Genomic DNA, 23204 nt, shown 5'->3' with positions numbered 1-23204 from the left:
AGGCGTGAGTCATCACCCCTTCGCCGAAGACGCGCGAGTCGTCCGAGATAGTTGCCGATGCAACTAGGGGGGAGCGGGGTTAGAGACGACTCTCTCTCTCCCAACTGTGAACAGTCGTTATCTGTATATGCGCAGCTATTCATAGCCGCGCCTGTTGTTTGTGTGTGTATCCGCGCTCTTGGCGCGATTACGAGACTGACTAGTGTGTCGCACTAGTTGTACTTTTCGTAATAGTATTCCGCATTCATTGCGAGGGCGGACCACTCCTAGCGTGCAGACCGCGGGAGCTGGTGCCGCGGCCAGTGTAGACCTGGCCTGCGCTGTGACGCGCGCGCTCATCTTCAACGGCTCACATGCTCGAAGAAATTTCGCTGGCGCGTGAAGTAGGTGACAAAGCTGCATCCCTCGTTTGGGTTGTCTGTTTTCTTTCTTTCTTTCTTTAGCTGCACCCGCTGCTACTCTCACACCGCTGCTGGCACGTGGCGAGGTCGGGCGCGAAGCCGGCAGCAAGGGCCGCGGCACCGCCGTCGCCACAGTATTGTCGTCCCGCCTCAATGCTCGGGTATGAGCAAATTTTGGGCGGCGGCGGCGAGGGCCGAGGGAGGCGCGAGCGGGGATGGTGGCGGGCCCGGAGGCAGCGGCGGCAGCTGCGGCGGCAGCGGCGGAGCCGGAGGCGGCACTGGCGGCGGCGGTGGAGTAGATTAGAATGGCGCCGCAGGCTCCCCGGGCCGTCCGCGAACCAGTAACCTTTTTATCAAAAAAAAAAGGTCACGACAGCGGCGTCATCTCCAATCTTCCAGCGTCGACACATCTCCGATCTCCTCCTCCAATCTCCAATCTCCTGCCGCCGCCAGCTGCGATCTCCAATCTCCAATCTCGATCTCCAATCTCCGCTCCAGCGGTGGATGCCCGGCGCGAGGATCTACGATCTGTGTTCTCCATCTCCAATCTCCACCTTTGACCCGGCGAAATCGATCCGTATCACGGTCTCGACCAGCACTTTTCTCACTACGCTGGTGTCCAGTCCGAGCCTGACTGTTCCTCCTCACCTTGCCGGCGATCTTGGGGCTGCGAAATAAAAAATACGAGCTTTTTGTGTGAAAATTTTCCTGGGCCCCTTGCATGTCTAACTGTCCCTCTGCGATTTCGGGCAGAATTGTGATTCTCCCCCCATCCCCAGGGCTTCCAGGGCTCACCAACTCACAGACCAGCGCACAGCCCAGGACGGTACAGTGTGGTTCGTATTTCTTCTCAATAACAATGTGAAGGCCGTGAAGGCTGTCTGGATAGCCCCAGCCACTCCGCTGTGAACACCGAGGGGCCTCGGTCTTGCGGGCTGAACTCCGTTCATACCGAGCCTGCCTGAAGCTTCCACGCACTCTCGTCTTGACCCCCTAAACAAGACAAGGTACCGCTCGCCGGTACCGCACGAAGTACCGCCCAAAACAGTGCTGCTTTTCGGCCGAATGGCCTCTTGACGTCCCGCTCTGGGCTTTCCAGGATGACAGAATTGGCCTTCGCCAGACTGAGGACTATTGTGCGCCTCGGCGAGGCGGTTCCGGACATCCCGATTGCGAGCGCGGTGGACTTCATCTTGCCGGTCAACTGCCGGCGGACGACAGCTGCTCCGCCTACCACTCGTCGACAGCCGCTCACTGCCGACTCAACCACCTCGTGTGCGCGTGGAGGCTCCGGCGGCGGCACTGCGGGCAAGCGTGCCCTAGGCGTCGGAAGGCGAGGCGACGATAGCTGCAGCTACCCGTATAGGCAGCTACCCGCCTCCGAAGGGCTCTGACTACATCGACCGACTCTGCCGCGGTGCCAACGGCCTCTTCGCACGGACAAACTTCATCCCGGCCGTGGCCGAGTATGTCCGCCTTCGCGAGGAGGACGGTCCACAACCACTTCTTCCGTGCGCCTCCGATGCGCTGCAGAGCGCCGAAGTGCGGCGAGCGCTGTGGGAGCGGCTGACCTCTCCACCGTGCACGCCCGGGCTGTCCCGGCCAGTGTGGCTCGTCATCGCAGCGTCCGTGCCGACAGCGCTGGGCTGGTATGGGTACTACAAGTTTTCCGTCGAGGAGGCGAGTGGCACTTGCGAGACACGCGCGTCCTCTGCCGCTCGCCTCGCTCACCAGAGACCTCCTCCTGCGTCGTGCACAGGAGCTCTTCCACGACGAGCTCCGCCGCTCCGGCCGCGCCACTGGCTGCGGTGGCTACGGCACGCTCTTCCCGTTCGTTGGGCCGCCTAGATGCGTCTGCACACTCTGCGAGTATTCGCCGGCGGCGGTGGGAGGCGGCTCATGCCGCTCGGACGTCGCATGGCAATCACAGCCAGGCGCCTCCATGTCACTAGGTATGGAGCTTCCTGATCGGCGGCGTAGGGCTGCTCGCCGGCCTGCCGGGCGCCGACTTGCTGGTCGACGCCGGTGCGCTCTGGATCCTGCTGGGGCAGGTGCCGCGCTGTATCTCCTGCTGTGGCATTTGCCGCGCCATATACACCATGTGCTGGATCCTGCTTTGACAGCGCTTAAGCCGCTCGGTGCTTTGACAGCGCTTTGACGGCGCGTCCGCGACACAGGTCAACCTCTACCGCCGCGTGAACGAGCTGCACGGGGAGAGCGGGCCGCTCTGGACGAAGGACGAGGCGCTGCTCGAGCCGCCAGGTCAGATCTCCCGACAGCAGTGGGACCTAGCCCCTCGGAGGGGCTAGGTCCCACTGCTACCTCTGCCTCCCTCCTCCGCCCCCGCCGCCTCTCTCCACTGCTTACGCCCCCATCGCCGCGTCGTCTCCACCGCTGCCTCCCTCCCACCCTCCCAGTCTACGCGTGGTGGGCGCTGCTGCCGCCGCCGCTCGACGTGGTCGTCGGGCTGCGGCAGGCATTTCGGCCAGCTCTCTCGGCCGCGCTCTCTCGGCTCTCTCGGCCGCGTCCCACCGTGCTGGCTGCGGCAGGTGCACTTCTTGGCGAGGCATTGGGCGGCGGTGCGGGGTGAGCCGTGGCAGGGCGACCCGGTCGCCGAGGAGTTCTTCCCCTTCATTTCCGTGAGGCCGTAGTCGAGAGGCGGGGCGAGATGATGCGGCCGAGGTGCGGCCGAGGTGCGGCCCGAAGTGCGGCCGAGAGGCGGCCGCGGTGCCGCCTCACCTCTGCTCGCCTTGCCTCACGCGCCACCACGCGTCTCGCAGGCTCCTCGCTTTACGCTGCGCCAGTTCGCCCGCACGCCCGCCCTCTGGTTCCAGTTCACCGCCGACTGGGAGGAGCTCGACTGGCCGCTGCTGCAGGACCCGAGCGAGGGAGCGCCGTGGCGCAGCCCGTTCGAGTGGGGCTTCCTCTGGGGCGGCGCACCCGCCGATCCCGCGCCCAAGAGCATCGGGCTCGCACCCGCCGACCTCGCCGCCGCCCTGGCGCGCGACGGAGAGGAGACGCGGGGCAGGGCGACGAAACCCCGGAGCCTTCTCGGAATCTTCCAATAGGCGCGCGACCTCTCCGAGGGGAGGTACATTTTGACGGGCAACCTGACGTCGAGCCTCTTCGCGGACGATTGCCGCTTTGTCGACCCAAACAACGCGGTCGACGGCCTTTCGAGATACCGCCAGGCGCTGGGCTTCCTCTTTGAGCCCACGCGGTCGCAACTCGACAACGTGCACGTGCGTGTGGTGGCCGCGGGCAGTGGGAGGGCGACCATCGAGGCAACTTACGTGGCGTCGGGCGAGCTCAAGCTACCGTGGAGGCCAAAGATCTCTCCGTGGTCGGGCAAGATCTCGTACGACGTCTCACCAGTGACGGGGCTCGTGGTCGCGCAGACCGACGTCTGGAATATCACGCGGTTCGACGCGATTCGGCAAACCTTCACGCCCGGCAGCACGAGCAGGCGATGATTTTGCGTGCGGCGATCCTACACAGAGAGACATCTCGAGGGAGAGCGAGCGAGGTGTACGCCCCCACACCACACCCCCGCGCCAAAGCCATAGGCCACACGGACGCACACCGCTCGACACCGCGCGAGAGAGCTGCGCGTGCGCCGGAGCGTTCGACACTGGGACACATTGGGACACATCCGCTCGCGGTCGCGCTCGCTCGTGCATATTGTACCAGAGTTTTTCATTTCAACACACTGTCGTACGCGGTTAGTGTTTGAAAAAGATGTCGTCGAGACCCGTCGGAAGCGGGTAATAATCCCGCGCATGCCTCCACAGATATGACTATAGACTTTAGTATAGTACAGCGAGTCCACAGCGTGTGCGGGGATGCGGATGGGTGACACGGGTGCGGGGATTGCAGTGTTGAAATCTCTCTCAGTGGTATGGTGCCGAAGCCGATGCACTCTGACTTCAACGGTGCTGGGCTCGCTCACCACTAAGGGCAAGGGCACGCGTGCAACCGCTCAGACGGTGCGTCGACTGTCTTGCGCACTCCTGCTAGTCCAGGGCAGTGGGGAACGCCACGTTGCATCCACCCACTTAGGTGGACGCTCACCGAGGCATGCAGCCACACCCCGCAGTTGAGGGAGACAGCCGCAAGAGCGGAAGCCATCAGCAGGAGCACTGGAGAAGGGCCACCCACGCTGCGCACATGCACGACAGTGCTAGCACCAAGGATGCTCACGGTCACGAAGAGCGCCGACCAGCTAGCGCCAACGGTGCCGAGGTGAGACATCATGAGGTTGCCCCGAGCAAAGAAGTAGGCAGCCGACCTCAGCGAAATCAAGTTCCGGGCAATGCATACGCCTAGTTGGGCCTTAGATCGCCCGACCGCGTCCCGGTGCTCTGTGGTCGGATTTGTGACGCCGCCGCACCGCGCCGCGGCCGGGGGCCCTCCGGAGGCCGAGGATGGCCGTGACGGACCGGGACGAGCTCTGGGAGGTTCAGTGTCAGTGTATATATTGTAGAGACTAACCATGTGCACAATACCTCTCAGTCTAACTAAGCCTGGGAAGGCGATGCCGGGGCCGTACAGCAGCTTGATGGTGCTTCGCCGGCGTGCGTCCCGGAGCGGTGCCGGACGGGCGGTCCGGGGGAGAAAACTCAGGACAACGCCGACACCGCTCTGATTCGACTTTTGACTTCAAACAAAGACAGTCGCACGCGCCACAGCACGGCGCGTGCGACTGTCAGGAGCGGATCCGTCAGTTAGTTGTGTTCACGGCGCGATCGTGTCCTGAGTAACCTGGGCAACCAACCATTCAGGGCGACGAGTACATTTTCCCCTTATGCGCGGACCCCGACCCTCCGCCGCTCCCAGGCGCTGCCGCCGCCACGCGTTCACGCTAGCCGGCACTGCGGACGTGAGCGGCGTCGGGCTCCACAGCGGCCGCTTCGTGCGCGTGAGGCTCGGACCGGGCTTTCCTGGAGGCGGCGTCACGTTTGTGCGGACGGATCTGCCCGGGACGAGAGTGCGCGCCTCGCCGGCGGACGTCTCTGGGACCGAGCTGAGCACCGAGCTCGGCGGCGGCGGCGGCGGCGGCGGCGGCGTTCGCACCGTCGAGCACCTGCTCGCCGCGCTTTGCGGCGCCGGCGTCTCCTCCTGCACTGTCGCACTCGATGCGCAAGAGCTGCCCATCCTCGACGGCTCGTCGGCGCCGTGGCTAAAACTGATCCGCGCGGCGGGACTCGCGCCGACCGCGTCGGCGCCAGAGGCGCTCGCGCCGCGCGCGCCCGTCTGGGCCGCCCACGGCGACGCGTGGGTCGTCGCCATGCCCGCCGCCGCGCCACGGCTGACGTACACGATCGACTTTGGCGCCTTCGCGCCCATCGGGCGGCAGAGCTTCTCCTTCTGCGTGCACGGGCCGCCCCCGACGGGCCGGTCGGTCGGCGCGGCGCACACCGACAGCCGAGCGGGGGTAGGACCCGCGGCAGACGCGCTGATTTAGCGGCGGCACGTCGAGGGGGGCGCGCGCCTCGGGACACACCGGGACACGCCCCGTAGGGCGCGCTGCCTGCGCGGCGCTCGACTGCGGCGATCGACCGTTTCGAGGCGGAGCTCGCTCCCGCTCGCACGTTTGCGACGACGCAGGGCGTGCACGCGGCGCGGCCGGCCGGGCCTGGGGCCTCAGCTGGCCAGACGCGTCCCCGACACGTCCGCGGCGCGGCCCGTAGGCGCGTGCGGCCGGCTTGGCCCTCGGGGGCTCGCTCGAGAACGCCCTCGTGTGCGACGAGCGGCGGTGGCTCAACGCGGAGGGGCTCCGCTTCCCGGACGAGCCCGCGCGCCACAAGACGCTCGACCTGCTCGGAGATCTGGCGCTGCTCGGCGAGCTGCCGCTCGCGCACGTGGTGGCGCACAAGGCGTCGCACCGCCTGCACGTGGCGCTGGCGCGCGCGCTCGCCGCCGGCACCGAGGGCGCGGCTCGAGCGGAGCACTACGTATGAGGGGACCTGCAAGCTTTGCAGCAGTTCGGCCGAGTAGGCCAATTTCTGTTCTCTAACAATAAGAATATTAGCGGCCTGCTGTTAGTGCCATGCGCGCCCGCTCTTCGGAATTTTCCACCCACCCCAGGTGTGTGTACTTCTTGCTTGGGCGGCACTCTCCACTCATTGATGAAATTCTGGAACCAAAACCTGACCGGCGCGCCCTCCCTCAATCAAGATGACGCACTACTCAACTCAACCCCTACGCCCACATCGATGTGGGAGGCAAGGCCACCCGTCGATGCTACCTGCTACCAAGCGGTGGGGCAGGAGATTGGAGGGGCCCCTTGCAGAGGCAGTCCTAGAGCCTCACAGCAGCTCAGCGGAACCTGATTCAGCTCTCCAGCAGGTTTTGGGCGGTGCGGTTCGAAAAACCACTTTGGCTCAGCCGTGTCCTGGATGGGCGATCTCGCGCAGGACCAGGAGGAGGCGGCTCGCCGGCTGATCGCGCTCGTCGAGTACACCAAGGAGCTCAACGAGGTCTCGCGCCGCGACCTCGAGCCGCGCCTGGCCTTGCGCGGCCCTGCTGATGCCGCAAAGGCTGCTGGTGACGACATCGGAGTGATGCTGCACGAGGGCTTCCTGGACAAGCTGAAGGAGGCGAAGCGGACCGTCGCATCGCGCGACCCCACCACCGGCAAGCAGCTCAAGGCGCAGCGGCCTGTCGTCGCGATGATGGCGGATGAGGATGACGTGCCCGCGGCTGCCGAGCCGTCCCGGCATGGCTGGGTGTCGCTGCATCGGCCGGACCACGACGACCGCTCGCCGGCCGCCCAGGCGGCGTGTGCGGCCTACGCCTCCCTCTTCTCCTCCCACCAGGAGGCGTTGCGCGAGGGGCGAGGCGCGCAGCTCACCGTCGGCGTCGGCCTCGTGCGCTGGCGTGTGGACGCGTCGACCGTGATTGACCACCCGCTGGTGATGATGCCGGCGGAGCTGCAACTCGACGCCACCGGCGCGTATTGCGTCCGCATGGCCGACGCCTCCGCCCCCGCCCTGTGGACATTCCCAGGGGTGCGGCCGCGCGTCGCAAGAGGTGCTCCGGTTCACAGCCTCCGCTCCCTAGGGGCGCACGCCCTTCCTGTCTAGGTGCCGCGCGTCGCCGCGGCGCTCAAGCTGCTCGACGAGTGCGCGCGCGCCTACGGCTTGCTCGGCTCGTCTCCGCCGCCGCCGACCGCAAAGCGCGCAGCTCGCAGCCGCCCGCCGTGAGCAGAGAGACGAGTCGAGTACAGCGGGTCCCGCCTGGTAGGCGGGCGTGGGAGCCGCTTCTGCAGCGCGCGGCGCAGACACTCGCGGCCGACGGCGTCTACGTCGACGGCCCGCCGCGCACGACCGCCAAGGGAGCGCTGCCCTAGAAGCAGACTGCTGCACGCTCACCCTCCTGCCCCCACCCGGACTTGAACCCCCCCTGCACCCCACCGCTGCCGCTGCCGCTGCGACAAGACACTCGCAGCAGCCGCCGCGGTGCCGTTCGCAGCTGCCTATCGCCCCTTGTGCCCACGCGATGCGAGCGAGTCCACTGCACGGCGCCGTGCGCACACGCCCCGTCCGTTGTGCGGTTGCAGGAGCGCTGCACGGCGCCCCCGAGTCCTCCCCGCGCGTGTACAACGGATTTGTCGTCTTCACGCGCGCCGACGCGGCGGACTGCGGTCCTAGATGCGGGGCACGGGACACGCTCTCGGCTGTGTCCGGCTGTCGTCAGCTGTGTTCACTACACGTGTAGCTCCTGTGTTCACGCGCTGCTCCGAGTACACTGCCCGATGCCGCATTTCGCCCTGACTCTGGTGCGTTCGTGACGCAGGACCGCGGCGTAGCCGACGACGCCACCGCCCTCGCTGACGCCCTCCGCGCTCTGCCGCCCGCGGCGCTCCCCGCCGCCTTGGGCCGGCTCGTCGGCGTGTACGGCCTCCCGCCCGCCCCGCCGCTGCCCGGCGCCGCCGCCGAGGACCGGTGGCCGATCTTCTCCCGCCTTCGCCGCGCAATCTCGACGCCTCTCGGCGGAGGCGGCGGCGGCGGCGGCATCGAGCAGCGGCCGTTTCTGTACTTCGGGCTGCCGTCCAACGCGCAGCAGGAGGCGGTGGTGGCTACGCTCGAGGAGAAGGGCTGCGCAGTGCTGGTCGGGCCCCCGGGGACAGGCAAGTCGCAGACGATCGCGAACGTGATTTGCCACTACCTCGCGACGGGCCGGCGCGTGCTCGTCACCTCAAAGGGCGAGCCGGCGCTGGAGGTGCTGCGCCAGAAGCTGCCCGCAGGCGTGCGCGAGCTGTGCGTCTCGCTCGGCTCTGCCGACGCGTCCTCCTTCCGGCGGCTCGAGGCCGCGGTCGAGAACTTGGCGGACAATGTCGCCGCGGCGCAGCCGTCGGCGCTCGCCTCGGCGACGGCTCGGCTGCGGCGGCAGGTCGCGTCTCTCTCTCTGAAGGAAGTGGTTGGATCGTTCGTTGGAAGTAGAGTTGGGTACGAGTGACAGGTCGCGTCTCTCTCTGCCGAGCTCGAGTCGATGCGTCACGACGAGGAGCGGTGGGCCTCGCCGCACTTTCCGCGGCAGGGGAGTGCGGGCGAGGCTGCCCGCGCGCACGAGGCGGCGGGCGGGGCGCGCGAGGGGGACAGCGCATGCCCACGACATGTCGCCTGACACGTCCGCGACATGTCCCCCGCAGGCTGCAGGCGGGCCGGGCGGCGGCGGAGGCGACGGGCGGGAGGGTCCGCTCTCCGGCTTGAGCCTCCACCGCGAGGTGGTCTCCGAGCTCTCCCTCAGCCAGCCTGAGGCGGCGACGACGACGCAGCTGGCCGAGGCGGTGTCGGCGGCGCTCGAGGCGGACGCGCGGCATGCCCCGCTCGACGCGCCCCGCAGCCGCGCCTACTTTCTCCGCGGCGTGCGGCTCGACGCGAGGCGGCCGCCGCCGCAGGAGTCGCTCCTCGCGCAGATCCGCGCCGAGCGGGCGGCGAGCGGCGAGGCGCTGCTGTGGGGCGAGGCGTTGCGCGGAGGCTCGCCCGCACTCGAGGTCCTCTCCCCCTCGCGGCTGCACGAGGTCGCGCGCGGCCTCCGCCGCCGCGCCGAGATCGAGCGCGCGGCGGTGCGCGGCGAGGTGCCTCAGATCGCTGCTCCGGGGACCCTCCAGGGACCCTCTAGGACCCTTTCTAGGTGCGCGGCGAGGTGCCGCAGATCGCGGCGCTCCCGGAGGCGCGCTCCCTCCGCTCGAGGCTAGTCGAGCTGCGCGTGTCGCTCGCCGACCTCGAGGCGCGTATCGCCGCCGTCTCCGCCGCGCCGCCCGCCGATGGCCGCCCGCCGCCGGACGACGGGAAGTGGCTGCTTAGCATGCTGCGCCACGCGGACAACGCCGCGGCGCGCCGGACGCCCGAGGCGGCGGCACCTAGAAAAGAAGAGTGCACGGGCCCGCGTTTTCTTTTTCAGGCGCGCCAGACGCTCGAGTCGGCGGCGCAGCTCGCCTCCCTCGTCTCCACCCTCGCGGCGACGGTGGACGCGTCGGAGGGGGTCACAGTGCCCGAGGTGCTGCTCCGCATGCTCACGCGCGGAGGAGGAGGAGGAGGAGGAGGAGGAGGAGGCCTCGCGCGGAGTGAGGGCGGCGTGACTGACGCCGCCTCGTTGCTGGACGATTCGGAGGTGGCGCTCGAGGCGCGCCACTTCGGCTGCACCTCGGCTGCCCCTCGGCTGCCCCTCGGCTGTCCCTGAATCTCGGCTGCATCTCGCTCGAGGTGCGGTGGCACGCCCACCCGCACAAGCGATCGATGCTCGACCGGCTCCGGCGCTCGGCCAAGGGAGGCCCGTCCCAGACGCTCGCCGCCGAGCTGGAGCACGTGCAGGTCGGAGGCCGACCCCCGGCGACAGAGGCGGAGTGGCGGCTTGTCGAGGCGAGACTCGAGCTGCAGGCGGCGGCGGCATTCTCGGCCACACCTCCGTCACACTTCGGTCGCATCTCGGCGGCATCTCTCGGCCGCATCTCGGTCGCACTTCGGTCGCATCTCGGCGGCATCTCGGTCGCATCTCGGCGGCATCTCGCGGCTCGTGCGGCAGGCGGCGGCGGCGGCGCTGCGCGAGCAGTGGTCCGCGTTAGACGCGTACGTCGCTTCGGTCCCGCCCCTGCCGGCGCTCCCCTCCCTGCAGGCCGACCCGCTCCGGCTGGGCGCACTGCTGCGCGCCGTCCACGTGCCGCGGCTCGGCGCGTGCGCCGCCGCCGCCGCCAAGGCCGCGGGCGTCTCGGTGAGCTCGCGCGCTGCGCTCTCTCACGCCCTCCCCGTGTACGACTCGCGCCCTATTTCTTTAGGCGCAGTGGTCCCGCGCGCTGCTCCCCGAGGGCGAGGGCGGCGCCTCCTCCGCCGCCGCCGCGCGGCTGCAGTCGTGGCGCTCGGCCGCCGACTGCGCGACCGCGATCAGCTCGCTCGACACGGCGCTCGAGCTCCACAGCGACGAGCTCCAGGAGATCGCCCGAGATTGCCCGAGATTGCCCGAGATTGCCCGAGTCCACGCCAGATCTGCACCACACACACGCCGCAAGTCTGCCCCTTCCCCAACCCCCCTCTCCCCCCCTCTCCCCCCCCCCCCCTCCCCCCCCTCCCTCAGGCGTGCGAGCGCGAGCAAAAGGCCATCCTCGAGCAGCTGCAGCGCGCGGCCGCCTCCTCGGGCAGCGCGGCTGGCGCCGGCGTGCCACCCTCCTCCGTCTCGAGCGCCGCCGCCGCTGCAGCCTCCTTCGCCGCAGCGCTCTCCGCCGCCGCCACGGGCGATGTCGCTCGCAGCACCGCCGCCGGCGGCGGCGCTGGAGGCGGCACGCTCAGCGTTCACGCGACGGACCCGCCGGCGGCGGCGGCGGCGGCTGGTGAGTCGCCTCTCGCCGCGCTGCGAGCCGCGGTCACCGCCCTCGGATCGCTCGATGTGTCTGGCGACGCTGCCGCTGCGGGGGTGCTCCGCGCGCGGGAGCGCCTGCTCAGCGCCCGCGCCGCCCTCTCCCACGTCGCGAAGCTCAAGGTCCTGGCGCGCGCGCTCGACGCCCCGGCGTGGGCCGGCTGCCTCTTGCGCCCCGACCCGCCGCCCGCAGCGCCGCCGCCGCCCGCGGCGGCGGCGCAGCACGGCCGCGCCAGCGGACGTGCCGGCGTCCGCGCCGCCGCGCCGCCGCTGGTGCTAGACGCGTGTCCGGCGGACGCACGCAGGCTCTGGGCGGCGGCGGCGGCCGCGGCCGCGCTCGAGGCGGCAGAGACGCGGGACGCCCGCGCGGCGCGCGCAGCGGGCGGCGCGGCGCGGCGGCTCACCCTCGAGCGCGAGTCGGCGGTGTGTGCGCTGGTCGCCGCCGCCGCCAAGCAAGCGCTTCGCGAGGGCATGAGCGCCGAAACGTGCGCCGGGCTCATGCGGCTCGTGTCGGCAGCCGCATTCTTCGGCGGCTCTCGCGCTGCCCACGCCTCTCCTCTCCCAAGCGTGTGTCTCGCTGCCTGGGCTGTAGGCCGTCTCGCAGTCTAGCAGCGCGGCGCCGGACGGCGCGCGTTCGGCGCGGTACCGTTCCGATCTCGCCGCCGCCCTCACTGATTGCGCCGCGTCGGTGCCGTGTTGGATCATGCCTACGTGGCGCGTGTCGCAGTGCCTGCCCGCCACGCTGCGCTCTTTCGACCTCGTTGTCATCGACGAGGCGTCGCAGTCCAACGTCGGCGCCGTCCTTCCGCTGCTGCGCGCCACCCGCGTGCTCGTCGTCGGCGACGGCAAGCAGGCAAGATGCGGCCGAGATGCGGCCGAGATGCGGCCGAGATGCAACGAGTGCGGACGAGACGTGGCAGTTCGTCGTCGTGCCCGTCGCGTGGCGCATCCGCCCCCACGCCTCGCCCCCCCCCCCCCCCCCCACCCACCCACACACACCCGCCCCCGCCGCCGCCTAGGTCTCCCCCACGGCGGCCTTCGTCTCGGAGGCGCGTATCGGAGACCTCAAGGCGGGCCTCCTCCGCTCTCGTCACCCGTACATAGAGCAGCTGCTGCCGGAGCGCTCCGTCTTCGACCTCGCGCAGACATGCTACGCGGACGCGCGCGTCGCGCTGCAGCAGCACTTCCGCTGCGTGCCTGGCTGCATCGCCTTCAGCAACGAGCACTTTTACCACGGCCGGCTGCTGCCGCGCCGGCTGCCGCCGCGCTCACGCCGCCTCGAGCCGGCGCTGGTTGACATCCTTGTCCCGGGCGGCGCCAAGAAGGGGAAGGTCAACCCGGCGGAGGCGAGCGCACTGGTCGACTACCTCGTGGCGCAGCTGGCGCGCTCACCGTCGGAGCTCGAGGGGCTCTCGGTCGGCATCATCTCGCTCGCGGGCGTCGAGCAAGCGCGGCTGCTCCGCTCGCTGCTGCTGGGACGCCTTACCGACGCGCAGCTCGCGCGCCACCGGCTGGTCGTCGGCGACGCGACCTCTTTCCAGGGCGACGAGCGCGACGTGATACTGCTCTCGATGGTCGCCTCAAAGGGCGCCGCGCCGCCACAGCTCGGCCGCACCTACGAGCAGCGGTACAACGTCGCCCTCTCTCGCGCGCGCGACCGGATGGTGCTGTTCCGCTCGCTCCGCGCGTCGGATGTGCCCAACCCCGACGACCTCAAGCAATGGACGATCCAGCGGTTCGCCGCCGCCGCCGCCGGCCAGCCCGCCGCCGCCTCGCTCCGCCTCTCGTCGCAGGTCGAGGGGCGATCGGCGCTGAGCGGCGGCGGCGGCAGCGGCGGCAGCGGTACTGCAGATGGCACCGCCGACGGCGAGCTGCACGCTTGGCTGCACGCGCGGGGCTTCGCCTTCACCACCGATTGCGCCGTCGCCGGCTCCGCCGCCGTCGTCGAGGACGAGCAGCACGACCGGCGGCTGTGCGTCTGCCTGGACGGCGGCGCGGCCGCGTCGCTCGCCGAGTGGTCCGAGTCGATCAAGGAGGGGCGCGCTCTCGCGTCGGCCGGCTGGGCGTTCCACCGCATCTGGCGTTCGTCGTGGCTTGTCCACCGCGCAAGGTGCGAGGCCGACCTTGCGAGCGCGCTCGAGGCGGCCGGCATTCGCCCCTCCGTTTCGGCCCCTTCCGGCGGCGGCGGCACGCGGCCGAAGCAGCCACCGCACCACTTGGAGGACGCCCTCTCTGGAGGCGCCGGCGCCGCCAGCAGCAGTGCCGCCGGCGGGACCTCTGGCTTGTCTGGCCGCAAGCGCAAGGGCGGATCGGCGGTGGCGGCGGCGGCGGCGGAGGAAGAGGAGGAAGAGGAGGTAGAGGAGGAGGGCGGCCGCGCGGAGGCGGAGCCTGCCGCCACCAAGCAGGCCGGAGCCAAGAAGCGGCGGTGAGCAACAGCAAGAGAGGCGCCCGGAGAGAGCGGAGTTTCCCGGAGAGATTGATCTTTGATGAGATCGTGTTGTCGACCAAAAACATGGCGCGATCGTGTATTATTCGCTCGCGTACTATCAGAGCTAGTGTACACTCACATTATTATTGTGCTAGTTGACCGCTCGCGCCCACGTGTTGCCGCGCGAACCAGTCCTCGTAGACCGCGAGCGAGGCACTCCCAGAGTGCACGACGTGCCCACCTTGGTGTTCGTGGTACGTCCGGTTGTCCTCGGCGCAGAGCTGCAGCAGGCGCGCGCTCGTCTCGGGCCGTACAATCTTGTCGCGCGAACCGGCGACGTGAAGCGTTGGCATGGAGAGATGTAGCGACGCCTCAGCAAAGGCGGGAGACGCCGGCGCAAACGGAAAGCCGCCGACGAAGACCGCGCCGCGCAAGGACGGCAACGGAGACGCGCTCGGGCGGTGCTGCCGGAGCGCGGTCGCGAGGTGCGCGAGGGCGGAGCCCTGGCTGAAGCCAAGCACCACGTCGACGCCGTGGCCATGCGCCTCAACCTCTGACGCCTCCGCCTGCGATAGCAGCGCGAGCGAGTCGTCGACACCGTGAAAGTGCCACGACCTGTCATCCTGTCGTTCCGGCCTCCACCAGCCTAGCGGACGTGTGCCCTCGGGTAGCTCGAGCGGTAGGTGCGGGCTGGGCTCCACCGTGTGCGGCCCATCGACGAAGCGGAAGCGCGCGAGATGCGACAGCCGCTCACACGTTCGGCGCATGCTCTGCTGCAATAACGCTCCGGTCATCGAGTAGCCGTGTAGGCAGAGGACGGAGAGCTTGCGCATCGCTTTTTCGGCTCCGGTGGTGTGCCGGTGCTGCTCCCGGTTTGTGTGTGTGTGCCGCGCCGCGCCCAGGTGAAGAATTCTTTTTGGCGTACGTGGCTCTCCTCGAGGTAGTGCACCGCGCTGCGAGCCTGTCGTGTCCCTTGTCAGGAGCAGGAGAGCCCCACCTGTCCCCCTGATCGTTCTTCCAAAATCCTGCTCGTGCAGGTGGGGACCCTGTCCTCGTCCCATCCCTCGTTTGGCCTGTCTGTTTTCTTTCTTTCTTCGAGGTTCTCGAGGTGGATATCCTTTGGCCGCGTTGGGTAGCGAGGATTGGTGTGACGCGTGGCTCTCTACATTCCCGTCGGAGGACTCTGCTGATATGTTTTGATTTTTCCAGTGTATTTAGCTCTACGTACCTGTATTTTGCTCTAACGTGCAAGGAGTCTACCCAGAGGGGTGGTTGAGGGGTTGAGGGTTGAGGCCCCCCCTCAACCATCTGGTTGACGGTTGAGACCCCCCCGTCAACCCTTTAGTTGGGGGTTGAGGCCTCCGGGGCCTATTCACAGGCTCGAGCGTGATCACAGATAAACTGGAAGAGCCTGCCGCCAAAAAATCGCTTCGCCTGCGGCGCGCTCTTGCGCTCCTCGGACCGCGAGCGCAATCCATAAGTATAGGAGACGCTCACTGTCGCCGTTCAGGCACCTGATCTTTCAGCAAAGCGATGGCTACCTGGTACGAGTTCAGATGCGCGCCCGGCAGAACGAGACGCGTGTGATGCCGCATGCAGTGGAATGCGCACAGAGAACGGACGGCAAGAGAAGGCAAGGGAAGGAAGAGAAACGGCTGGTGAAGCTCAGCTCACGGCGTAGTATTTTGCGTAAGCAACCGCGGTCACTCACCATCCACGCTGCATCCACGGCAAGAGTCACGGTGAATGCTGCCGCATAAAGCAACAGAGTCGCGCTTGGCGCGATGGTCTTGTCGCGGTTCACGACTTGACGTTGCACACGGTCATAGACGCAGGATCTATTTGGCGAGTCTCAAGCAGCGAAAGTAGGCGCGAGAAATTAATGTCGATCCTGAGATCTCAATTTTGGCGCTAAGTTTCGTTTTCTGGTGCATCACGACGACTTGCTTGGGTCTCATGTAGCTCGACGGCTCTTCGACGGCTCTTTCTGGTTGGATCAGACAGTGCTCTCAGTCAACAACGCAATGCCGAGAGCAGGGCGGCCTTAGAGCAGGGCGGCCTTCGAGCACTGTCAACTAAGCTCCTGCTGCATATCGAGCATGGAAGGCGGCCTTTGCTCAAACCTGTTCGAGTTGGCCTCCGGGAACAAGGGTGCGTGGCCGGCGCGGTCTGTTTCACGTGCAATGAGGGCAACGCCATCAAAATCGCGAACATGGGCCGACATGCCTCCGACATTTATCAGGGCCCGGACGGAAGCTCTGGCCTCTGCAGACAGCCAGACCGCTCTGCGCGGTCGGACCGACTTTTTCAGTCAGTCAGTCAGTGTTCAGACTTTACTATTCTGGATACTGAGGGTATGTGCTGCTAGATCTCACTGAGCTGAGCTCGTATCTGCCTTTGGTAAGCAGTTTTGAGTTCGGTAATGTCTGCGGTAAGCTGTTTCCATGTACAGAGGGCCTTCGATGGCTTGTCAGCGCTCCTCGTCTGGGCTTGGCATCACACCCCTCCCATCCACGCACGTGTACGTGTAGCAAAAGCAAGTACTCGTAAAAAGGGCGCGTCAAATGCAGCATCTAAAGAAGACGACATGAATTCACAGAGAATGTTCACTGCCTTCAGAAGTCTTTGCGCGGGGTGTGTGTGAGCAGCCATTCCGCGTGGTTGAAGGTTGACCTCTGTCAACCCGCTGGTTGACAGTTGAGGCAATCGGCCTCAACCACCGCTCTTTGGGGCGTTGCCGCCAGCGGGAGAGGACGTACGAGTCCTTCCGGTCCCCCGACCTCTGTATGCCCGAAGAGAGGCTCTCCGCACTCGGGATTCCGCTGCGCTCCCGCACTGCCAAGGATGCACGCGGACCGCGGGCATTCTACGCCGACGACAGCGACGCACCGCCACCAGACGGCGCGCCATGTAGGTAGATGCGTCACAAGTCGCGTGAGGGCGGATGTGTGAAGGGCCACCCTCAACAACCCAGGCTCACAGCCGGACCGCCATCTGCAGGCCTTCACGCGGCCGTTGCGAGGACGGACGGGCACCCCACCGGGTGGAACGGGATGTTTGAGGCACTGCCAGACCACAGCGGCGTGCCTTCAGACCTCCAACGGCTGCTGGATGCCTCCGTCAATCTGGAGGAGAGAGTGTGTGGACTGACTCCGCTGCTGTACGCGGCGCGAGCCGGCAACACCAAGGGCGTAAAGCTTCTCCTGGAGCGGTCGGCCGACCCCGAGGCTGTTGCCACCGATCGGGTGAAGTCGCCCTGGTCCGCGATCCACTGCGCGGCGCTGCGCGGCGACACCGACATGCTTGCGCACTTGACCAAGCGAGGCTGCGACGTCAATGCGCGGGCCATGCACAATGTCACTCCGCTCCACATCGCCTGCTACAACGCCCGCCTCGACGCGGTCGCTTCGCTGCTGGCGCAGGGCGCCGATATGCACGCGCAGGACAAGGACGGCTACACCCCTCTGGATGACGCCGTTGATCGGCAGGCATACGCACGCCTCGCCTTCAACTGTGCTTGCACGCGGCGGGCCAGGCTAAAGTACGACTCGTTAAAGTACCTGGACTCGATTGTGCAGCTGCTGCAAAAGATTCAGCCCATGGCTGCTGCCGAGGGCGCCGCCCATGCGCGCGGGGCGTGGCAACATCTGCTGTCGCGCGAGTTTTGCGAGGCGGCGGAGCGCGGGGACATAGCTGCCCTGGCTCGCCTCAAATGCCGCGGCGCGGATGTTGACGCGAGGGACGTCGACGGCGCCACTGCGATGCACCTTGTCTGCGAGGAGGGCCACACCTCTGCTCTTGCGTGGCTGCTCGACGCAGGCGCGGACCTGCATGGGCGCAACAACTGCGGCGACACGCCACTGCACAGCAGCGCCCACTGCGGGCGGGTCGACACAACCCTCGCGCTGCTCTCGAGAGGGGCCGATCCAGAGGCAACGAATCGCTTCGGTGTGACGCCGCGGGTGGGAGCGGCACGCCGGCGGCAGGGCAACTGGCGTGCGGTGCAGGTCCTGCTGGATGCCACGGTGCTGACCCGACGGGTGCTGCCATTCTGCCACAAGCAAGGCGATGCAGTGGATGGCGCGCAGAGCCCAAAAGTCGGACAGGGGATGGACGCGTCCGGCCGGACTCAGAGAGGCACTGTGCTGGCACATTCGAAATTCGATCAACAGAGCTGAGTCACTGGAATCTGGATGGATCCAGGCGAAATTGATTGGGGCGACTCGTCGAAACTCCTCCTAAAAGGCCAAAAAACCTAATTCGAACTCTTGAGAGCGGAGGTCGAGGTGTGCGGGTGAGAAAAGCGGGGGCATCGTTGTGAGACGTCCCTCGAGGGGCACACCACAACTAAGAACTATCACTCAACCTGCACAACCACAAGCCTGTATATCTGGGTGTAAAGCCGTATGCGCCCCCCCCCCCCCCCCTTGCCCTTTTGAGTTTTGTCTATGTATATCATCTGACACGTTGGTATGAGCGCCTCCTTCTAGACTGATAATCTTTGTACGGTCTCTACTCGTGAGAGTTCATGAAGTTGCTTGCCTGGCGAGGAGCGCGTCAGCCAGTAATGTGCCGCTGATCCAAGCCCCCTCGACACGGCCGGGAAAGGGTGAGAAGTAGTCGCCGCAAGCCGCAAAAGCGTTTCGCTCATCGAGGTAGAAACGGCCTTCGCCGCTTCCGGCTGCGGCGAAACTGGAGGCGGGGAAGGCGGCGCCCCACCGATGGCCCTCCGCGACGAGCACCTCTGGAGGAGCGGCACCGACAGCGTCGCTCAGCTCGCTCAACAGTCGCTGCAGCGGCGGCACCAGCTCCCGCACGACCGCCTGTGGGAAGGTTGAGTAGAGACGCTCAGATGAAGGCCCCTCGTGAGAGGTGTACAGCGCCCCGCGCGCGACTTCCTCGCGGACGCCTCGAGGCCCGCCACCGCCGCGGCGCCTCGACGACTTGAGCAGCCGCTTGGCGCAGTCGGGCGAGGCGTGCGCCACCCAGCACTCCACGCCGCCTCCCTGCCGGGCAAGCGGAGATCGGCGGTGCGGCACGTGCCGAGGGCGTGTGTGTCCCTGTTGCTAGCTGGGCGGCGTACCTGGCGGCGGCCCGGCTTTGAGGAGTCGCGCGCCAGCCAGGAGAATGTCGGGTGGCCTATATGGGGACAGTCCGAGAGGATGCAGGGACAGAGCACAGGGAATGCACAGCAGCCAGGAGACGGTCGGGGTGCCCTCGAGCAGGAGCGAGTCGAACCCGCAACGTGTCTGCTCCACTGCAACCATCAGCGCCAAGCTGGGGACCGACGGCACAGCGCTCGCCTGCAGGAATGTTCGGAGAAGGCTGAGGGAGGCAAACGTGGCGAAGGATCGTGGCGTCGGCGCCTGCAGGTAGGCTCCGGAAAACTTCTGGGAAGGGTTAGCGTGTTGGAGTGGACGGACGGCGCCGTGATCGCCGGCTGCACAAAGTCGTCGAGGAGCTCCCGATCGAGGTCCTTTCGGTGCTGCGCCGCCGCCTAGAGGAGCGGCTCCGAGAAGGCTGCTGGGGGAGGGCTCGGGAGAGGCGACGAGGCGCAGATGCCGCCGCCACCGTCTTGTCGGTGCAGATGAGAAAGTCGTACTCGCCTGCGGGGAGGGTCGGAGCAGGGTCTCAGGGAAGAGGCCATGCGTCGGTCCCAGGCGAGGAGAGTCGGTCTCGCCAAGCGCGCTGCCACTCTTTGCGTGCTCAAGGACCCACCCTCGATCTGCGCCGCCGCCGCCGCCGCGTCGCATCGCCACAGCACGTGTCTCGTACCTCGCTTCGACGCCATCGAGCAAGGCCCTGCAGATGGTATTCATCCCGGGCGTGCCCACGTACCGCACAGCCGCCGCCGCCTACGAACAAAGAGAAGTTCAGGCCAAGGGTGTAAGAGCCGGTACGGCCCGAAGCTGCCTTTGGGTCGGGAGAGACGCCTCCCTCCGACGACCAGACGCAATGCTCTCCGGCCCACGCGTCGCACCAGCCCTGCTCGACCCACTCGCTGACCGCGACCGAGAAGGCGTCCGTCTTTGGCGAAAAGTATTGGGCGCCATGGTCCCACTGATATCCGTCAGAACGGCGCGTCGACATCCTGGCCAGTGACGGTGGCGTCAAAACAAGGCGCTGAACGCTGGCGCCCGTTCCAGCCACACTGCCGCGCTGCGTGCCCGCCTACTCTGGCTCACCTGCCGCCCGGCCCACGACCGCTCTCGAAAACCGTGACGTCGTGTGTCGCTCGCAGCCGCCGGGCGCATGCGGCGGCAGCAACGCCGGAGCCTTGGATGGCGACACGCATGGACCGAGCCTCGGCGACGACGACCATGGTTGCTCGCAGCCGTGGTTGCTCGCAGCCGGAGGCGAAGAGAGCAGCAGCGTGAGGTGCGCTGAGCGTAGGGTCGGTCGGGTCTTTGTTTCTTTCTTTATGCTACGCGCGGTTAGACCCTATGATGTAGGTTGGTCCGGTTTTGAGTCATCTTTTTCGCTTGGCTGCGCGGCCCTGCGGGTGCGATAGGTTGGATAGGTACGGCGTTTTGGTGCGAGTCAGGGCGCACAAACCCCTATCTGGGTAGGATCCGGATATGCTGCACCCAGACCTCACACGCCGCGCTGCATCGTCCGTCCTTCTACTGCCACTCCTCACCACTCCAGCCGGCCTCCGAGCACATGCGGCGGTCAAGTTTGAGGGCGGGGCCGAGGCTGCGCAAAGGGCGGCGGCGCTGCTGCCAGGCTACGGGCCGCCCGACGCGCTGTACCCAGCGGCGTTCCGAGGCCGATGGCGCGTGGTCGTGCAAGTTGTCGACGTGAGGACGCCGCAGGGAGAGGAGAGCGCGCCCGCAGCGCAGCTCAGAGCCGCCCGCACCGCTGCCGCGGCGGCGGCTCCGCTCGTCTTTGACGCCCGCTTCTTGAATGCCGAGGGAAGTGGCGGCGTCATCCTGCAGAGTGAGGGCAGCGCGTCGCTCGCCACGCGGCCCGTCGCCGGCAGAGTGAGAGCTGACCGAGGCTTCAACACCGAGCAGAGAGCGGCCGCGCAGGTGGGCTCTGCCAGGCCGGTCGCTCAGTGGGAGGCAGGGAGCCCAAACGTGCTCACGCTCACGGACGGGTTGGGCGGTGTCCGAGAGGTCAAGATCATCAAACGGCTGGTCGAGGAGCCGTACGACGGCGCCTATGGCGTCTCGGAGTTTGCACGGTACACAGCGGCGACTTCCGCCGGCGACCTAAAGTCGTCGCCCAGCGTGCTCGCTCAGCGAGTCCAGACCAAATACAAGTGGGAGCCGGGAAGGCCTTCGCAGCCAGCCACGCGAATTGAAGCCGTCGAGATCGCCGTCCTGGCCAGCGGCTTTGGCGACCCAGCGGGCGCGGTGCCGCTGCTGGTCGTCAAGTCGCGGTTGACTTTCACGAGGTCTTCTTGAGTGTTTAAATTCCTCTTTTTTGTGTTTCCCGCGCATGTGTGCATGTGCACGTGTATGATGTGTATAGCGAAACCCCGCGCGGCCACGTCCGAAAAAGTGATAAATCGCCAGGTCATGCAAAACGGGCCCTGAGTGTGACCGAAACGCGTACACCGGCACATTGTCGGCCGATGCGCGGCTCGCCGCCCACCCCAGGCGGTCCCTAGGTGTTATATAGCATAAACACCGTCCGTGCAGGGCTCCTAGGCCATCACTTGGTCCACAGTGGACGGACACACAGCCTCAGCCGGCCCGGCGGGCTCCCGACCAGAGCCCGTCCGGAGGCCACAAACGGACACTCTACCGACCTTTACACCCCTAGACAACCCACTCCGACTAGCATACGGTGTCGGCCCGACCGCCCTGCGGCCCCAGCTACCAGCTGGCGCCGCTCGGCCCGGCTGGAGGCGACTGGGGCGCCCAAAATTGCGGAGCCGGCGACGTCCTCCGGCCAGCAGCCGGATCGGGCGTCCGACCCGCCCCCTCGGCGACCCGAGATGGTCTCCCCGACCCCCGAGGCTTGGCGCACCGCGCGAGGGGGGCAGCCCAGCCACCCTGCACCGCCCAGGCCGCCCTCTGCGAGCCCAGGCGCGCCGTAGAGAGTGCCGACGCGATGTCGACGATTTTGGCCTGCGAGACGGGGGCGAGGAGCGGTGTGAGGGCGCCATGTGCCCGGGCGACGGGCTAAGGGGCCGCTACACGGGCCGCAGAGCTCACCAGCACCGGCACGGTGGCGCTGGTAGCGATGGTGTTGCTTCGGCCGCCTTTGGCAGTACCTGACCGAGGGCTGACTCACGACGGCGACGGGGCTGCGAGCCGGGTGGCGGGGTGCGGGGAGGAAGGAGGGGACGCGCCGCGAGAGGGGGGGAGGGGTGCTCTCACGTCTGGCTGGCCCGCCCCGGCCGCCACGGGGTCGGGATGGTCGATGCTGCTGCTCTAGGCGGTCGTTCCGGGTCGCCAGACCGGTCCTGCGGCGGAGTCGGAGTGTGAGGGGCAGGGGCACGGCCGTGCGGCGGAGGGGACGCGCATCGCGCAGCTCGCAGCAGCCCGAGAGGGCCTGAGCCCGGCCAGGGAGTTACCCACCGCTCGGGCCAAAGAGACAGCGTCGCTGGAGGTGCGCCCCGCGGCCATTTTGTACGCCCGATGCACGCCTGACCCGGGAGGGGGAGGGGTGGTCAGAGAGACGCGGCGGGCCGGGGAGAGAGGGGACGCGCGCGCCTTCGAATACTCACTCGTGGCGCCGGCCGGCTCGCAGGGGCCGCCAGCGCCGCTACGGAGGCGCTGCCCGCCGAGAAGGTGCTCGGGAGGGGCGCTGGTCACTCCCCGGCGGCGCCTGCGGCCGGAGGGACGTGGGCTTCGGCGTGGCGAGCAGCGCGGGCGAGAGAGGGACGGCGCGCGGCTCCCAAACGAGCCGCACGGGCTTCGTCTGGGCCGCCGAGGCCACCTCCTTGGTCGCGGCGGCGGGCGTGAAGGCGAGGTGGGCCGAGGCAAGCGTTGAACGTGCCGCCTTGCGCCCCTGAGAGGGACGCGTGCGTGGGGTGCCACGGGCGGGGGGGGAGAGGTGAGAGGAGAGCGGTGGTCACCCCCACGAGGGGTGCGCGGACGCCGTCTGCCCCCCCCAGCCGGCCACTGATGCCGTGGGGGCGGCACGATCGAAAGCGGTGGTCGGGCGGGCCGTCTGAGTCGCCTGAGCGGTGCTCTGCCGGCCGGCGGACGCGCCCGAGGGTGGCCCGAGAGGGCTCAAATGACGGAGCCGCTCCCCGGCCGTCCCGGGCGCCTGTCACGCGGGCCGATGGCCCAGCCGTCCTGTGCGTGACTGGAGCGAAGGGGGGGGAGCTCAGGAGGGCGACGGGGCAGGGAAGGGGGCGGTGATGCGGTGCGGCGGGGTCTACTCGGCGGCGTGTAGAGAGGAGGTGCTAAAAGGCGACTATAAAGAGGCGTCTACGGGTGAAATGGTGCGCCACGACCGCGGGAGAGCTCTCTCCCGCCGCCCCGCGGGCCTCCCCGAGGGGCCTTGCAGCCCACGCGCTCAGGCGCCGCTGTCGCGGGCAGAAACGCAGCCGGGAAGGTGTC

The 23204-nt window shown here is 67.7% G+C and overlaps 6 protein-coding genes across 6 annotated transcripts; 4 read left to right on the top strand and 2 right to left on the bottom strand.

Annotated features, from left to right (window-relative positions):
- Positions 1 to 1501: 1501 nt before the first annotated feature.
- Positions 1502 to 4125, top strand: EMIHUDRAFT_461024 (hypothetical protein; the record flags this gene model as incomplete). Its single annotated transcript, XM_005794262.1, has 7 exons — positions 1502 to 1676; positions 1768 to 1943; positions 2161 to 2286; positions 2354 to 2452; positions 2579 to 2663; positions 3182 to 3204; positions 3470 to 4125. 7 exons carry the CDS (start codon positions 1502 to 1504, stop codon positions 3872 to 3874), a joined length of 1089 nt encoding a protein of 362 aa, XP_005794319.1. The 3' UTR covers positions 3875 to 4125.
- Positions 4126 to 5259: 1134 nt separating this feature from the next.
- EMIHUDRAFT_55393 (hypothetical protein) lies at positions 5260 to 6316 on the top strand (the record flags this gene model as incomplete). Its single annotated transcript, XM_005794261.1, has 3 exons — positions 5260 to 5772; positions 5922 to 6011; positions 6092 to 6316. Coding segments are annotated over 3 exons (828 nt in total), but the record flags the coding sequence as incomplete, so codon positions are not given.
- A 483-nt stretch (positions 6317 to 6799) lies between these two features.
- EMIHUDRAFT_461023 (hypothetical protein) lies at positions 6800 to 13684 on the top strand (the record flags this gene model as incomplete). The annotated part of the gene is made up of 11 exons (XM_005794260.1): positions 6800 to 7411; positions 7487 to 7602; positions 7647 to 7707; positions 8199 to 8795; positions 9055 to 9483; positions 9540 to 10019; positions 10521 to 10616; positions 10681 to 10875; positions 10977 to 11678; positions 11848 to 12081; positions 12275 to 13684. The coding sequence occupies 11 exons, from the start codon at positions 6800 to 6802 to the stop codon at positions 13682 to 13684; spliced, it is 4932 nt and encodes a 1643-aa protein (XP_005794317.1).
- A 142-nt stretch (positions 13685 to 13826) lies between these two features.
- EMIHUDRAFT_194467 (hypothetical protein) lies at positions 13827 to 14516 on the bottom strand (the record flags this gene model as incomplete). The annotated part of the gene is made up of 1 exon (XM_005794259.1): positions 13827 to 14516. The coding sequence occupies one exon, from the start codon at positions 14514 to 14516 to the stop codon at positions 13827 to 13829; it is 690 nt and encodes a 229-aa protein (XP_005794316.1).
- Positions 14517 to 16469: 1953 nt separating this feature from the next.
- Positions 16470 to 17861, top strand: EMIHUDRAFT_194465 (hypothetical protein; the record flags this gene model as incomplete). Its single annotated transcript, XM_005794258.1, has 3 exons — positions 16470 to 16593; positions 16684 to 16942; positions 17219 to 17861. The coding sequence occupies 3 exons, from the start codon at positions 16470 to 16472 to the stop codon at positions 17859 to 17861; spliced, it is 1026 nt and encodes a 341-aa protein (XP_005794315.1).
- Positions 17862 to 18209: 348 nt separating this feature from the next.
- EMIHUDRAFT_194464 (hypothetical protein) lies at positions 18210 to 20005 on the bottom strand (the record flags this gene model as incomplete). Its single annotated transcript, XM_005794257.1, has 8 exons — positions 18210 to 18506; positions 18579 to 18689; positions 18767 to 18822; positions 18929 to 19049; positions 19130 to 19180; positions 19255 to 19289; positions 19527 to 19774; positions 19869 to 20005. 8 exons carry the CDS (start codon positions 20003 to 20005, stop codon positions 18210 to 18212), a joined length of 1056 nt encoding a protein of 351 aa, XP_005794314.1.
- Between the last annotated feature and the right edge of the window lie 3199 nt (positions 20006 to 23204).

The sequence above is a fragment of the Emiliania huxleyi genome (genome assembly GCF_000372725.1).
Source record: "Emiliania huxleyi CCMP1516 unplaced genomic scaffold EMIHUscaffold_1, whole genome shotgun sequence".
NCBI classification, from domain to species: Eukaryota; Haptophyta; order Isochrysidales; family Noelaerhabdaceae; genus Emiliania; species Emiliania huxleyi.
This window is presented reverse-complemented; position numbering and strand designations above follow the sequence as displayed.